Source organism: Vipera berus (assembly GCF_964194415.1).
Source record: "Vipera berus genome assembly, chromosome: Z".
Taxonomy (NCBI): Eukaryota; Metazoa; Chordata; class Lepidosauria; order Squamata; family Viperidae; genus Vipera; species Vipera berus.
In genome coordinates this window covers 33818270-33831569 of record NC_138205.1, presented here as the reverse complement: position 1 = coordinate 33831569, position 13300 = coordinate 33818270, and the positions used below count along the sequence as shown (strand labels likewise).

The 13300-nt window shown below is 42.6% G+C and overlaps 1 protein-coding gene across 6 annotated transcripts in view; it reads left to right on the top strand.

The window, feature by feature from the left end:
- ABI3 (ABI family member 3) overlaps window positions 1–13300 on the top strand; it is a 46706-nt gene that overhangs the window by 31379 nt on the left and 2027 nt on the right. For all 6 annotated transcript variants that reach the window (XM_081346331.1, XM_081346334.1, XM_081346335.1 and 3 more), the window contains 3 exons: window positions 10628–10713; window positions 12321–12407; window positions 12934–13022. In XM_081346331.1, coding sequence (XP_081202457.1) covers window positions 10628–10713; window positions 12321–12407; window positions 12934–13022 — 262 coding nt within the window. The remainder of the gene's footprint in view (window positions 1–10627; window positions 10714–12320; window positions 12408–12933; window positions 13023–13300) is intronic.

Below are 13300 nucleotides of genomic sequence, written 5' to 3'. Positions count from 1 at the left end.
ATGTCCCTATTGACCCTAACAAGTGCAGCCAGTGCAAAGGATTGTGGGAGTAGTAGTCAAAATTTTTTGAAAGTTGCGCTCATAGCCTAGCTGCTGAGACATAAAAAAATCATAACTGATAGAAGAACAGAGCTATTGCATTTGTAAAGTAATAGCATCAAAGACAGCTGGAGATCTCTCCTGAAGAAGGCACTTATTCCACAGGTGTCAGTAATGTGTTTCTTGTTTTTTACCATGATAATGTTTTTAATGTGAATTCTTTTCATTTGGGTGTTTTTTACTTCCCCATGTTGACGGGAGAATTCTGGGAGTTGAAGTCCACACATTTTAAAGTTTCCAAGTTTGAAAAAAACATGTGACCCAACCAGTAATCTTTCCTTCTAATTTTGGTACCTCATTGGGAGGATTCCCACCCTGACACATTTTTCTACAGTTCTTTTTACATATTCACTTGAAGCATATTCTGTCCTCCCCCTAAGGCTGCACTAATCAGTGCTAAGCTCAATTTGCTTTGCAGAACTTTTATGGACTGTATTATAGAAATATTGGTTTCTGTCAAGTTTCTTTTCTGAATCCTTAAATGGGAAGAAGACTAGGCCTAGACCACTGCTTCTCCTACTCCCCAAGCTGCAGTAGACAGATCTGCTTTCTCCAATTTAGTGTGATTTCATCTCAGAGGAAACTGTGGAGAGACCATATATGTGGCCATCAACAAATATGTGGCTTTCAGAGCATTAAAGAAATTTGGCAGTTCTACATAGAAGAGAACTTGGAATATATATGCCTGATTTAGTATCAGATCTGCTGACTATCAGGAGAAATAAGGCATGTAACTAGATATTTCTATTAATAAATTTGGGTGTATTGACCCATGTGGTGTAGCTTTGCTCTTGGAAAGAAGAAGATTCTTGCCCCACCCAAGAATTTACATAGAAACTCAATATGAGACAGTGTGTCTCCAAGCACTTCCTCTGCGGAAAAATGTATGTGCTTAGACATTACTCTCTTCCTCCTTCAATACAAAAGAAAAAAACCCTCAGGCACAATAAGAAAAAGTATAACAATTTAGAACAGGGCTAGGCAACTTATTGAGACATTTAGTACAAGAAGAATTTGAAGCCATACTCTTGGATGCTGACACAAAATGGCTACTATTGGAAGACATCCCATTTCCAAAATGGCTGCCCTTATGAGCATGGACAATTTTAAAACACCCATTGATGAAGTAATCCCTCACCAATTCCCCTATGAAAGATTCTCTACCACTCAGTTTGTGGTAGAGAATCTCTGTAGTGTGCTTTGGACACACTGCCAAAGCACACTACATAATTGTAGCCAGACATCAGTTTATTTTTGAAGAATGCATTTGGAGCTCCTATGAAGCCCAAAAGCATTTTTTGAAGATAAAATGTTAGGTTTCTATAAAATGATATCATGAGAAAAATTTTTAATAGGCATCTAGGAGCATTCCTCCAGGTGCATTGGTGTTCATAGGCACCTTTTCCACCAAAAAGTAAAAAGACTGCTTGAAGTGGCTCGACCCAAGGACCACTCGGAGACAGCTGGCTGCAGTTAACTGTTTATTGAGGTACCGGACAATCATCTGCTCCGCTTCTGTTTCTTTTATAGCCAGCCGCCAGCTGGCTAGACCAATCAGTCGTTCGTCCTCTTCCCGCCTGAACTGCTGAACCAATCGGCTGCGTTGGGTTTTTTGACAGTTCGGAATCCTCATGGCGGCTGTGCATGCATGGTGAGTGGCCGGGCTGACAGCTGAGAGCTGTCAGCTGCCGCGCCTGCGCATTCGCCGGCGGAAGCTTTTGACAGCTGTCAAAAGCTGCCGCGTGTACTTCTGTCACGGTTATTTACCTCACACAATGTTTAACATGAACTTATAACATTAACCCTTTAACATTAATACATCACACCCCTTACCCCTCCCCTGAACAGGTTTCTGCCCCGCCCCTCTGTTGCGGTTTGTTGCCTGCCCATTCATAGTCTTGTAGGTAGGCTGGTGGTCTCCTTGTTCGCTCGGAGCGACGTAGAGGTGTTTCTGCGCCCGGCTCCCATTCCCCCTGTTCTGGTAGTTGCTGAAGGGCAGTCCCTGGTAATGCCTGGTTGGTTAGTTCTAGTTCAAGTTCTTGTGGGGCTCCTCCTTCTCCTATTGCAGGGTTTTCGCGTTCCGTTATGTTTGGGGGCTTCTTTTTCTTAGTTGGTCAATGTGTTGTCGGATGTGCCCATTGCAGCCAGTATCTATGAGATATGACAAGGGTCCTGTTTGGTCTATGACAACCCCCTGCACCCACTTAAGTCCCCCAGCGTAGTTCCTTGCCCAAACGGTTTGTCCGTTCATTAAGGATCTTTGCGGAAGGGGTTGCTCTGTGTTGGTATTAGTCCTGTCAGGGTGCATTCTGTCCAGCCTGGTGATCAGTCATCTTCCCCACCTTAGTTCAGCTGGTGATTTCCCCGTGGTTGTGCAGGGGGTGGTGTGCTGGGCCAATAAGAACTGGGCTAGTCGTCGGTGCCAGTTTCCTTTGATGAATTTCCTTAGGGCATCTTTTGTAGATCTTACCATAATCTCAGCCATACTGTTAGTCGAGGGATGGAACGGAGCCGACGTGACATGCCTAATAGAGTTCTTCATGGTGAATATCTGAAATTCACGAGAAGTAAATTGGGGCCCATTATCTGAGACCAAAACATCAGGGAGGCCGTGTGTGGCGAAAAGCCCCCTAAGCACCTGTACTGTGACGGCTGTAGTTATGCTGCTGACTGGAATGACTTCCAGCCACTTTGAATAGCTATCCACAGCTATTAGAAAAGTTTGTCCCTGAAAGGGCCCTGTGAAATCCAAGTGTACCCGGGACCACGGATTCTTGGTTGTCTCCCATTTATGGACTGGGGCCTGAGGTGGGGCTGGTCTTGCTAACTGGCAGGGGTAGCATCCTGCCACATGGTCCTCGATGTTTTTATCTATTCCTGGCCACCACACATAACTCCTAGCGAGGGCTTTCATTTTCACCAATCCAGGGTGTCCTTCGTGTAGTGTGCCTAATGTTTGAGGTCTGGGTTTTCCAGGAACCACTACTCTATTGCCCCATAGAATGCACCCCAAGTGGGATGACAGTTCTTGTTTCCTAGCAAAGTATGGCTGGAACTCTGGTCCTGGGCACTTAGCTGGCCACCCGGCAGTGACCCACTGCAGCACTCTGCTAGTGGTTTTCTCTTTGGCTGTGGCAGAGGCAATGTCCTTAGCAGACGCACAAATTGTACCCTCCAGTACAGCTCGGAACACGTTGGCATAAAGTGCTTGTTGAGTTTCTCCATCAGTTCCACGTAGGGTACTTCGGCTACCGGCTCTGGGCTGAAGAGGCCGACGGCGACGTCGCATACCGCCGGGCCGCTGAGATACAGGAGGTCTATAGCTTTGGACCAGTCCTCAGTGATCTTGCTGACCAGCTGGAATCCTTCGACTTGCCCCAGATGCGACTCCCATCACTCTGGGTGACGAATGTCGAACTCTCGGACGTGTCCGAGGTTGGCCATGCTGTCTCGGTCCATTTTTCTGCTTCGCCGCGTCCACGGAGGTTATAACTTCTGTGTCGGTGACTTCAGCCATGACTTGCTCTGGCCGCCGGGAATTCTTTTTCCTTGGCGCGTGACTTCAGCTGAGAGAAGCAGATCCCACCCTCATCGCCAGTAAAGTGGCTCGACCCAAGGACTACTTGGAGACAGCTGGCTGCAGTTAACTGTTTATTGAGGTACCGGACAATCATCTGCTCTGCTTCTGTTTCTTTTATAGCCAACCGCCAGCTGGCTAGACCAATCAGTCGTTCGTCCTCCTCCCGCCTGAACTGCTGAACCAATCGGCTGCGTTGGGTTTTTTGACAGTTCGGAATCCTCGTGGCGGCTGCGCATGCATGGTGGGTGGCCGGGCTGACAGCTGAGAGCTGTCAGCTGCCGCGCCTGCGCATTCGCCGGCGGCAGCTTTTGACAGCTGTCAAAAGCTGCCGCGTGTATCCTGTCACGGTTATTTACCTCACACAATGTTTAACATGAACTTACAACATTAACCCTTTAACATTAATACATCACACTGCTTGTACTAGATTCATTCTCCTTTGTAGGGAGTGATTGACTTCTCAGGAAGCCATTCCTGTCTAGACACTTTTGCACAAATTTCCATATGTAAAAAGAATTGAGATGATCTATTCTCTCTCTCTCTCCCTCTCCCTCCCTCTCTCTCCATCTATTATCTATTATCTACCATCTCTCTCTCTCTCTCTCTCCCTCCCTCCCTCTTTCTTCTTCTCTTTCTTTCTCCTATCAAATTTCAATATTGCCTATCAAACATGTGTGACCCGGGGCAGAATATTATTATTATTAGTAGTAATAGTAATAATAATGGTGCTTATGGAATTTGTTAAATGATCCTGAAATGGAAGAAGTTTTTAAAATGTTTTATTATCATAACAATTTGCACCAGTTTATTATTTAAGATTTCCACATAGGATTATCAGTAAGTAATGCTTTATTGAAATAAGGAGCAAGGGACAAATTTTAGCCATGAAATTTTAAAGATTATAATTAACTTCTCATAACCTATTAATCTTCCACATATATTTCTATATATTTCACATATTTCTTCTCTTTTCTCCTCCCCACAAGTTGGAGTACAGTTCTAAATCAGGATAATAGGACTCCCAAATATTGTGGCCTGATTAGATATACAAGTTGCACATAAGCTATTCTTTTTCTCCCCATTTTGCAAACTACTTTTTTTTAAAAAAGTGGGGTTGTGCTGGTAATTGGGGCCAGGCATTGAGACTGATCTGGAAACCACATGTGTCTGAAACCAATGAAACAAAAACATTTCAAACAGAGAGGAAGCACTGCACAACTTTTTTCTTCCCACGTTTCTCTCTCATTTCCAAGTAGCATCCTCGTCATTTGAAAGTCTGCTTCCACTCAAAAGGTTTGTAGCCCTGACGATAAGCAATGCTTCAATGCTGCAAGCAGAGCAGCTGGAGAAAGACAAAACAAAATCATCTGTATGGAAAGAAAGCTCCTAACCTAGCAATCACATGTCACTAAGATGGAAAGATGGAAAGGATCATTAAGATAGGTGCAATCACGTCAGTGGCTCAGCAGATAATGGAAACTTCTCTGGGTAGGTAGACTAATGATTCTTAAAGAAAGGGCAAGGACTCTAACTTAGCATGAAGAAAAGTGCACCTGAGAAAGAGAGAAACCAGAATTTTATCCGCTGTGGTTAAGTTGCAGGCTACATCCCCCACTGCCATATTAATGTAGCTAACCATTGATTGTGTATGTGCATTAACTGGAGCCAATTTCAGAAAAGCAGAGAGCTACATTTTAGCAAATCACTTTATACTTTCAAATAGGACAGAAATATTTATTTTATTTGTGACATTTATAAATAATGCCATCCACCTGCAGGCCTGTGCAAATCAGCCCTAATTCAATTTAATTTGGAGACTTGAAATTCAAGTAAGATAAGATGCTATTTGAATTTGTAGTTCAAGGTCTGAGAGCAAACCAAATTGACTTGGACTGTTTTTAGAGCTAATATTGATGAGAAGTATATCTTCATCCAAAATGCCCGTAAATTGCCCATTATCTCAGTTACTACAATAAGAGGACCTCTTGCTAACTACTTTTTAAGGGACATATTCATATAATGTTGCTTTTATCTCATACTCAGGCAATCTAGAATTATTTTGGGAAGTTTTAGTGTGGAAGGGGGATATTCCAATTCTTCTTATCCCAGAATAAATTTTCCCACATGGAGTCTCTGAAATATCTTAGTGATGAGTCTGGGAATGATATAGCCAGTGATTGGTTCTACTCTGTTTCTGCCCCTCCTGCTCATTCAGTCATTGGACACTGCTTCTATGTGGTCGTTGTAACTTGTCTGAGAAAGAAACACCTACCTGCTTTCAAAGGCAATTTTCCTCTGTCCCCCCCCCCCCGCTGTTGATGGTAATCTCACCCACTTGAGTGATCCGCACCACAAAACAGATTGATATATCTATGAAAAAATATGTTCTGTTGTGTAGTGAGTTCTTTGGAGGCAGGAAGCAAGACAAGAGGTTTCAAACAGGAACATTTCTTTATTGAGGCAAACAGGAACAGAACTTAATCAGAGGCTTCTGCGCAGCTACTAATATGGTTGGCCACTAGGCGGTGGCCAATAGGTTTAAAGGAACCCATTCCCACCCCAAATCATCCAATGATCTTTTTGGAGACTGCATGTCTGGCTAGTCAGTGACTGTTACACAGACACCTCAATCGAGCAACCTTAAGCAGCATTCAAAAGACATGTGAAAACAGTTCAAGTAAAATCCCAATACATTACACATTCCTAAAAGAAATATTGTTGTGAAAAAGAGGTCAAGGGGGCTCTTTCCCACACCCCAGTAACCTCCTGCCATGAGGACAATGCAATTGATGTCAGTGCAATTTTCTGCTGAGTCAAGGTTGGAATGAAAGAACATTGAAGTAGCAGCATGGATGAGCCTTACATTGTGCTGAACAATGCAGAAACTGTTCTGCTAAATAAAATACTTCTAAACATGTTTTAAAAGTAAAGCCATTTTAGTTTTCTGAAGTTCAGGTTTGGTTAATATTGAAATATGATCACCGACTTGCCTTTGTAGATTGGTATAGATTTGCTACCTCTGTTCACTGTTTGTGTAGTGCCAAGAGAGATCACATAGAAGGATAGTCAGCTTGGCCACTCCTTGGAAGGAGCCCTCATCGTAGATTTGACTTGTTGGTGACTGCTCTATATTAGCAGAGGCAGCAGAGGCAGGCTGACACAGTGAAAGAAAATGCCACAGAAATAGGCAGCCAAGGAGAAAAAGGCTGGCACATTGGTATTGGTAGATTTGCCACTTCCTGGTTTTAAAAACAAATAACATTTAGGCCAATACCTTTACGTCCTAGCTTGATACTTATCCTTTCATTGTTGAGTTGTATATACTTAGGTCATATAAATGTCTACTGAACATTTTTGAGACAATATTGTAAGCGCTAAGAGTTGAATTTAATGTTGACTTATGTTGCTAAGGTCAGAATACTGCATACAAAAAAAAAAAATCAAATGTAAGACTTGAGAGCTAAAAAAACCCCAAATGAAACCAAAAGTAATGTTAGCCTTGTCACTGGAAAAAATAAATAAATCCTAGCACTCAATTTAATGAGGTGACAAATTGTATTTGCTGCTGGGTATCTGTATCTATGAGGGACGCGGTGGCTCAGTGGGTTAGGACGCTGAGCTTGTCGATCTGAAGGTCGGCAGTTTGGCGGGTCAAATCCCGAGTGCCACGTAGCAGACTGAGCACCTGTTACTCGTCCCAGCTTCTGCCAACCTAGCAGTTCGAAAGCATGTAAAAATGCAAGTAGAAAAATAAGGACCACTACGGTGGGAAGGTAACAGCGTTCCGTGCGCCTTTGGCGTCTAGTCATGCCGGCCACATGACCACGGAGATGTCCTCGGACAAGCGCTGGCTCTTCAGCTTTGAAACGGAGATGAGCACCGGCCAGAAACGACTAGCACGCATGTGCGGGGGAACCTTTACCTTTACCTTTATCTGTATCTAAGACTGCTTCACACTGTTCAGCTATCTTTGCTAGCATCCTCCATATATGGGAAGTAAACTTGCAAACTTGCATATTGACTGTAACCCCAGAAGCAGTACAAAAGCCATCTATTCTACAAGGGAGCCTTGGTGGAGCAGTGGGCTAATGCCTCCTTAAAGTAACAACAGCTGCCTGCAAAGCCCTAATAAGCAGGCATATACATAGAATGAAGGCTATTGCTAAGAACATTGATTTGTGCTTCTTAGATTGTAAGCCGCCCTGAGTCTTCGAAGAAGGGCGGGATATAAATGGGATAAAAAAATGTATGTCAAAAGTCTATAAAGTGCTTTGAAGCCAATTGATCTGATTTGTCGTTTCAAAGTTGCTTAGAACTGCAATTTTTTTCAACAGGGTGATTTGTTCCTAACTGTTTCAAAACTTTGTACAACCCTATTTTACCAGACATAGGGATGAAGAGAGACAGTGAATGATAATAATATTGTGTCGTAGCACTTCTTATTTGAGTTATGTAGGTAGCCCTTTGAGTTACATAGGTAGTCCTTTGAACTATTGTGCAGTACATCTGTGGACATGGAAATGGCTTTGCAATCCCAATCTGAAAGTGCAGAATTTAGCACAACAGGGGCACTGAAAGTCCATTGTTATAATAGCTGTGGGTGTGATTCAGTTTTCAATCAGTCTTCAAAGCCAGTGGAAGCTTCATAGCACAGGGCTCTCCAGTGGTTACTTTCAGCAACCGCAGCTTCTAGTTCCCTTGACAATGTCACAGTGATGTAAGGTTTCCTTCACAGTATCTTTGGAGGGCTTGCACGGTTGACCTTGAGGTCTCTTCCCATAGAGCAAGATGAATGGTCATTCTAACGATGTGTCCCACTAACTGCATCTGGGCTCTGATAATCAGGATTCAATGCTGATAAGACTTTGTGTGATTCAGGACCTGCAGATTCTCGTCCTTCTCTCTGGTGCTTTGGTGAATAACGTGACCCCCTCTTTTTTGTGGTAGCCCCTCAAATACTGGAATACTGCTATCATGTCTCCCCTATTTCTTCTTTTCTTTAGATAGCCAAACCCAATTCCTGCAGCCATTCTTCATATATTTTAGCCTCCAGGCTTTTGATCATCTTAGTTGCTCTTCTCTGAATTTTTTCCAAACTCTCAACATCTTTTTTGTGATATGGTGACCAGAATTCGCTGCAATATTCCAGGTGTGGTCTTACTAGGGTTTTATAAAGCGGTACTAATACCTCATGTGATCTTGATTCTATGCCTCTGTTTATACAACCCAGGATTGTATTAGCTTTTTTGGCAGCTGCTGCACACTGCTGGCTCATGGTTAAGTGATCATCCACTAGGACTCCAAGGTCCCTCTCATGTTTTTCAGTCTGTTGGCTTGCTATTCCAAGGAAAGAAATTATGAACAAATGCTTCCCATGTCCTTATCTTGGCATTATGTGGGAATTCAAGAAATGGTTAGAGGATTTCTTCCTTCCATTAACATAAGAACCTCATCTTAATAGTGCTAAATGCCTCTTGGCTTTTAACACTTCCTTATAGAGCAGACATGTCAAACACAAGGCCCGGGGACCGGATCTGGCCCGCGAAGTGGTTTCATGTGGCCCACGAAGCCATCCTGGAAACAGTGAGGGAACGGCCCTCACTGCCTTGGCCCTGGCCCAGAGACCCTCCTTCTGTCAGAGACCCTCAGATCTGTCCCACTCCTGCCCAGGCCCTCATAGGCACCCTTGATGCGAATGATGTAGAGCTGGCCATGTCCACCCAGATAGGCCATACACACTCTAGCCAAACCCACCCAGTAGGCCACGCCCACCCTGGCCATACCCACCCAGCCCCCTGAGGGCAACCGCAATGTTGATGCGGCCCTCAATGAAATTGAGTTTGACACCCCTGTTATAGAGGCTCTGCAGCTTTCTAGTTGCTTCCTAGCAGTTCAATAATATCATTCTGTCTAGAAATTCTGAAAATTTAGCATTTGCCACAAAGAAACCTATCACCTGGGTATTGCTGGCTTTTATTGTTGTTAGCTGCGAAGTCGTGTCCGACCCATTGCGACCCTATGGAGAACGTTCCTCCAGGCCTTCATGTCCTCTACCATCTTCTGGAGTCTATTTAAGCTCACGCCTACTGTTTTAGTGACTCCATCCAGCCACCTCATTCTCTGTCGTCCCCTTCTTCTCTTGCCCTCAATCTTTCCCAGCATTAGGCTCTTCTCCAGTGAGTCCTTCCTTCTCATTAGGTGGCCAAAGTATTTTGAGTTTTAGCTTCAGGATCTGGCCTTCTAAAGAGCAGTCAGGGTTGATCTCCTCTAGGACTGACCGGTTTGATCGGCTTGCAGTCCAAGGGACTCGCAGGAGTCTTCTCCAGCACCACAGTTCAAAGGCCTCAATTCTTTGGTGCTCAGCCTTTTTTATGGTCTAACTTTCACAGCCATACATTGCAACTGGGAAGACCATAGCTTTGACTATACGCACTTTTGTTGACAGGGTGATATCTCTGCTTTTTAGTGTGCTGTCTAGATTTGCCATGGATTTCCTCCCCAGGAGCAAGCGTCTTTTAATTTCTTGGCTACAGTCCCCATCTGCAGTGATCTTGGAGCCCAGGAAAATAAAATCTGTCACTACCTCCATTTCGTCCCCATCTATTTGCCAGGAATTGAGAGGGCCGGATGCCATGATCTTGGTTTTCTTAATGTTAAGTTTCAACCCAGGTTTTGCACTCTCCTTCTTCCCCCGCAACAAGAGGCTCTTCAGTTCTTCTTCACTTTCTGCCATTAGAGTGGTATCATCTGTTGGCTTTAGAAAGTCTCTACTATGTGTATGGTACTTAGATCCATCTTTTAGAGTTTTTCTGAAATTCAGGATATCTTAGCAAGCTCCTGGCACACAATTCAAGAGATAAAACAGCCATTGCTTTGGAAGATGTCTATGTACTACACCAACTTGTTTTTGCAGATTTTTCATCTTGTATTTCTAATCTTCTCTTTTAGGATCAAAGCACACAGCTGGCCAAAACAGGGACTCTATCAAGGCGATCAATCAAGTCCTCGGCTGGGCTGTCACCTGGAACCCTTGGGTGAGAATGAATCAACTAATAACAGGAGCAAGCAAGGAAACCACCACTGAGTTAAGGCTACTATGGCCATCTATACTACTTGTGAAGGATAATCATATATTCAATGATATTTTATTGTTGACTATTTTATTTTATTTTATTTATTAATCAGATTTGTATAGCAGCCCATCTCACCAAAAGGAGTTCTGGGCAGTGTACAGCAAGAGACAAAACAACCAATATAAGCATGTTAAAAAATTGATATTATAAAATCAAATATATAAACTCTATACAAAGCGGATAAGAATAGCTACCTCAACAATGGAGGTATCTAGCCATGTTTTTTTAAAAAAAATATCACATCTGATTTAAAGGCAAAGCAATCAGGAGTCTTTGAAGTGAGCAGCCTTGCAGCAGATCCCAGCAACATCTGGCAGGAGAGGTTAAGCCCAGCAAGATGAGGCAAGTTCTTCCCCCTTTTGAACATGTCGATCACAAGGGGCAGAACTTGTATCACACTGCTGCTCCATCCACCACCAAACCAATTTTCAACCCTTGCCTGAAAATACTGTTTGCCAATAAAAATCTTGACAGCCTTCCTTGAGATGGGTAGCCACACTTTCTTTCCAAATTAGTCCATAAATGAGAACATGTAGAACTATAATATAAATGTATGGCTTATCATCACGCAGCGAACAACTGTACAGTGAGTTAATCAAGAATATTTCTTAAAAGTGGGCTGCCTTGGTGTCCCCACCAATTCAAAGGACATACTGTATAAATGATTTCAATTAGAATTACATAATTTAATCCCTTTGCAGTTCAGACTAATCACTTAAATTGACAATTAATTAGGCACTATTTTTAAAATAATTTCAATTACATTTTATAGGCATTCACAGACCAAGTGATGCTTTGTATAAAAAGTGGGTTGCTTTAGTCAGAAGTAGAATAACATTCTTTAAGATGTTGTTGCTTGTCCAAAATGATAAGGTTAGAATTTCTGATGTTATATTGTCTCTTATCAGACTCTTTCTTAGTAGTTAGAATCTCAGGCACTGGAATGGGTGGCTATGATATTCTTCTATTATTCAACTCAAAGGACCAGTTATTTATACATGGAAACATTGGTTGTGCATGGAATGATGAGCTCTGACCTGTGAAAATGTATTTGGTAATAAAATGATCTACAGGACATCATCTGAATCTTCACTGTTCATCCTGACAGTGTAATGAATTGATGTGGTTGGGTGTGGGTATTACATGACTCATCTGTTTCTGTTATATAAACCACTTGGTCAAAATGCAAGAATTCTCAGGTCTCTGGTTTCCGGCAGACACGGTGTTTTATTTTTTTGCAAATGAGGATTTTAGGGGAAGAGATGCTTTATAAAGTAGCCTCCAAGAGTCACATGGGATGTGGTGATGATGATGTTAGAAATAAAGAAACTATATGCTATTTGGGGGTGGGGATTAGATGTGTACAATTAGGGTTTTAAAATATATGAATGTTTAAAGCTTACTTTAAAAATAAAATTTCTCATATTTGACAAGCAATTCTTAAAGGAAAGTTGTATTGATGCAGGTATGGGAAATCCAGATATTACTTTTTTCCCCTTTTATTTTAGAAGGAGCCAGAAGGTCCTGGAAGCAATTCTGCCACCACTCATCCCCGAATGTCAACTCTCATCAGCTTCACCTTTGTCATCCATGAGGTACCTTTAGGAGGCCCTTCCCCCCCCCTTCCTCTTCCCAGCACAGAGTAGATATGTAAAGAACAACCTCGTGGGAAAAGTAATTATTATTACAAATGATTAAACATAATTGCTCTAGAGAAACTATTACGGTACCTCTTTCTTTATTAAGTATCAACAGATCTATTGACTTTGACCTGTAGACAAGAATATTGTCCTTAAATACTTCCCTTTGTGTAACAAATAGCCTGCAGGAAAAAACACAAAGTATCACCAAACAAGAATATGAGGTAATGTGCTAGCTCAGGCTGTTTCCTGTATGGTGCTTTTCTTTGTACAGAGATGGACAAAATATGTCTCTCTAGATATTGTTGGATTACAGTTCTCATCTGTTGTGGTAGCAAGCCAATGATGATGGAAACTCTCCCATTCCAGAATTACAAGTCTGTTATTCTTTTAACACAAGGGGCATGGTTATTTTCCTTCCTTTTCCACTGCCTTTTCAACAAATGTTCCTCTGAAACCTGTCCTTGTTTAAATGTCACAGTAACCTCCCAGAGGCTTTGAACAGCACGAGTATGAAAAGGCCTTCTGAACCAGATCCATCACCATCCCCACCCCCACCACCGGAAGCAGGTGATTTTCTTCTCCCTTCTCAGATTTTTTGCCATCTCCTCCTGTTCAAGCAGAAGATGTTCTTTCTCTGCCTTACCCTGAGCCAGGTAAAAGCTTTTTTGAAGCAATAGGAAAATAAATCAAAGTGTAACAAGTCATTAGTGAGTTGGCATATACAACCCATTAATAAACGTCAGCAAGGACCATGGGAGCAGTATCGTGTGATCTTGGAAATGGAATGGCTAGCAGATGGTACTTGAGTTCATAAATTGCACCAAGCCAGAAGTGCTTTGTTTGAT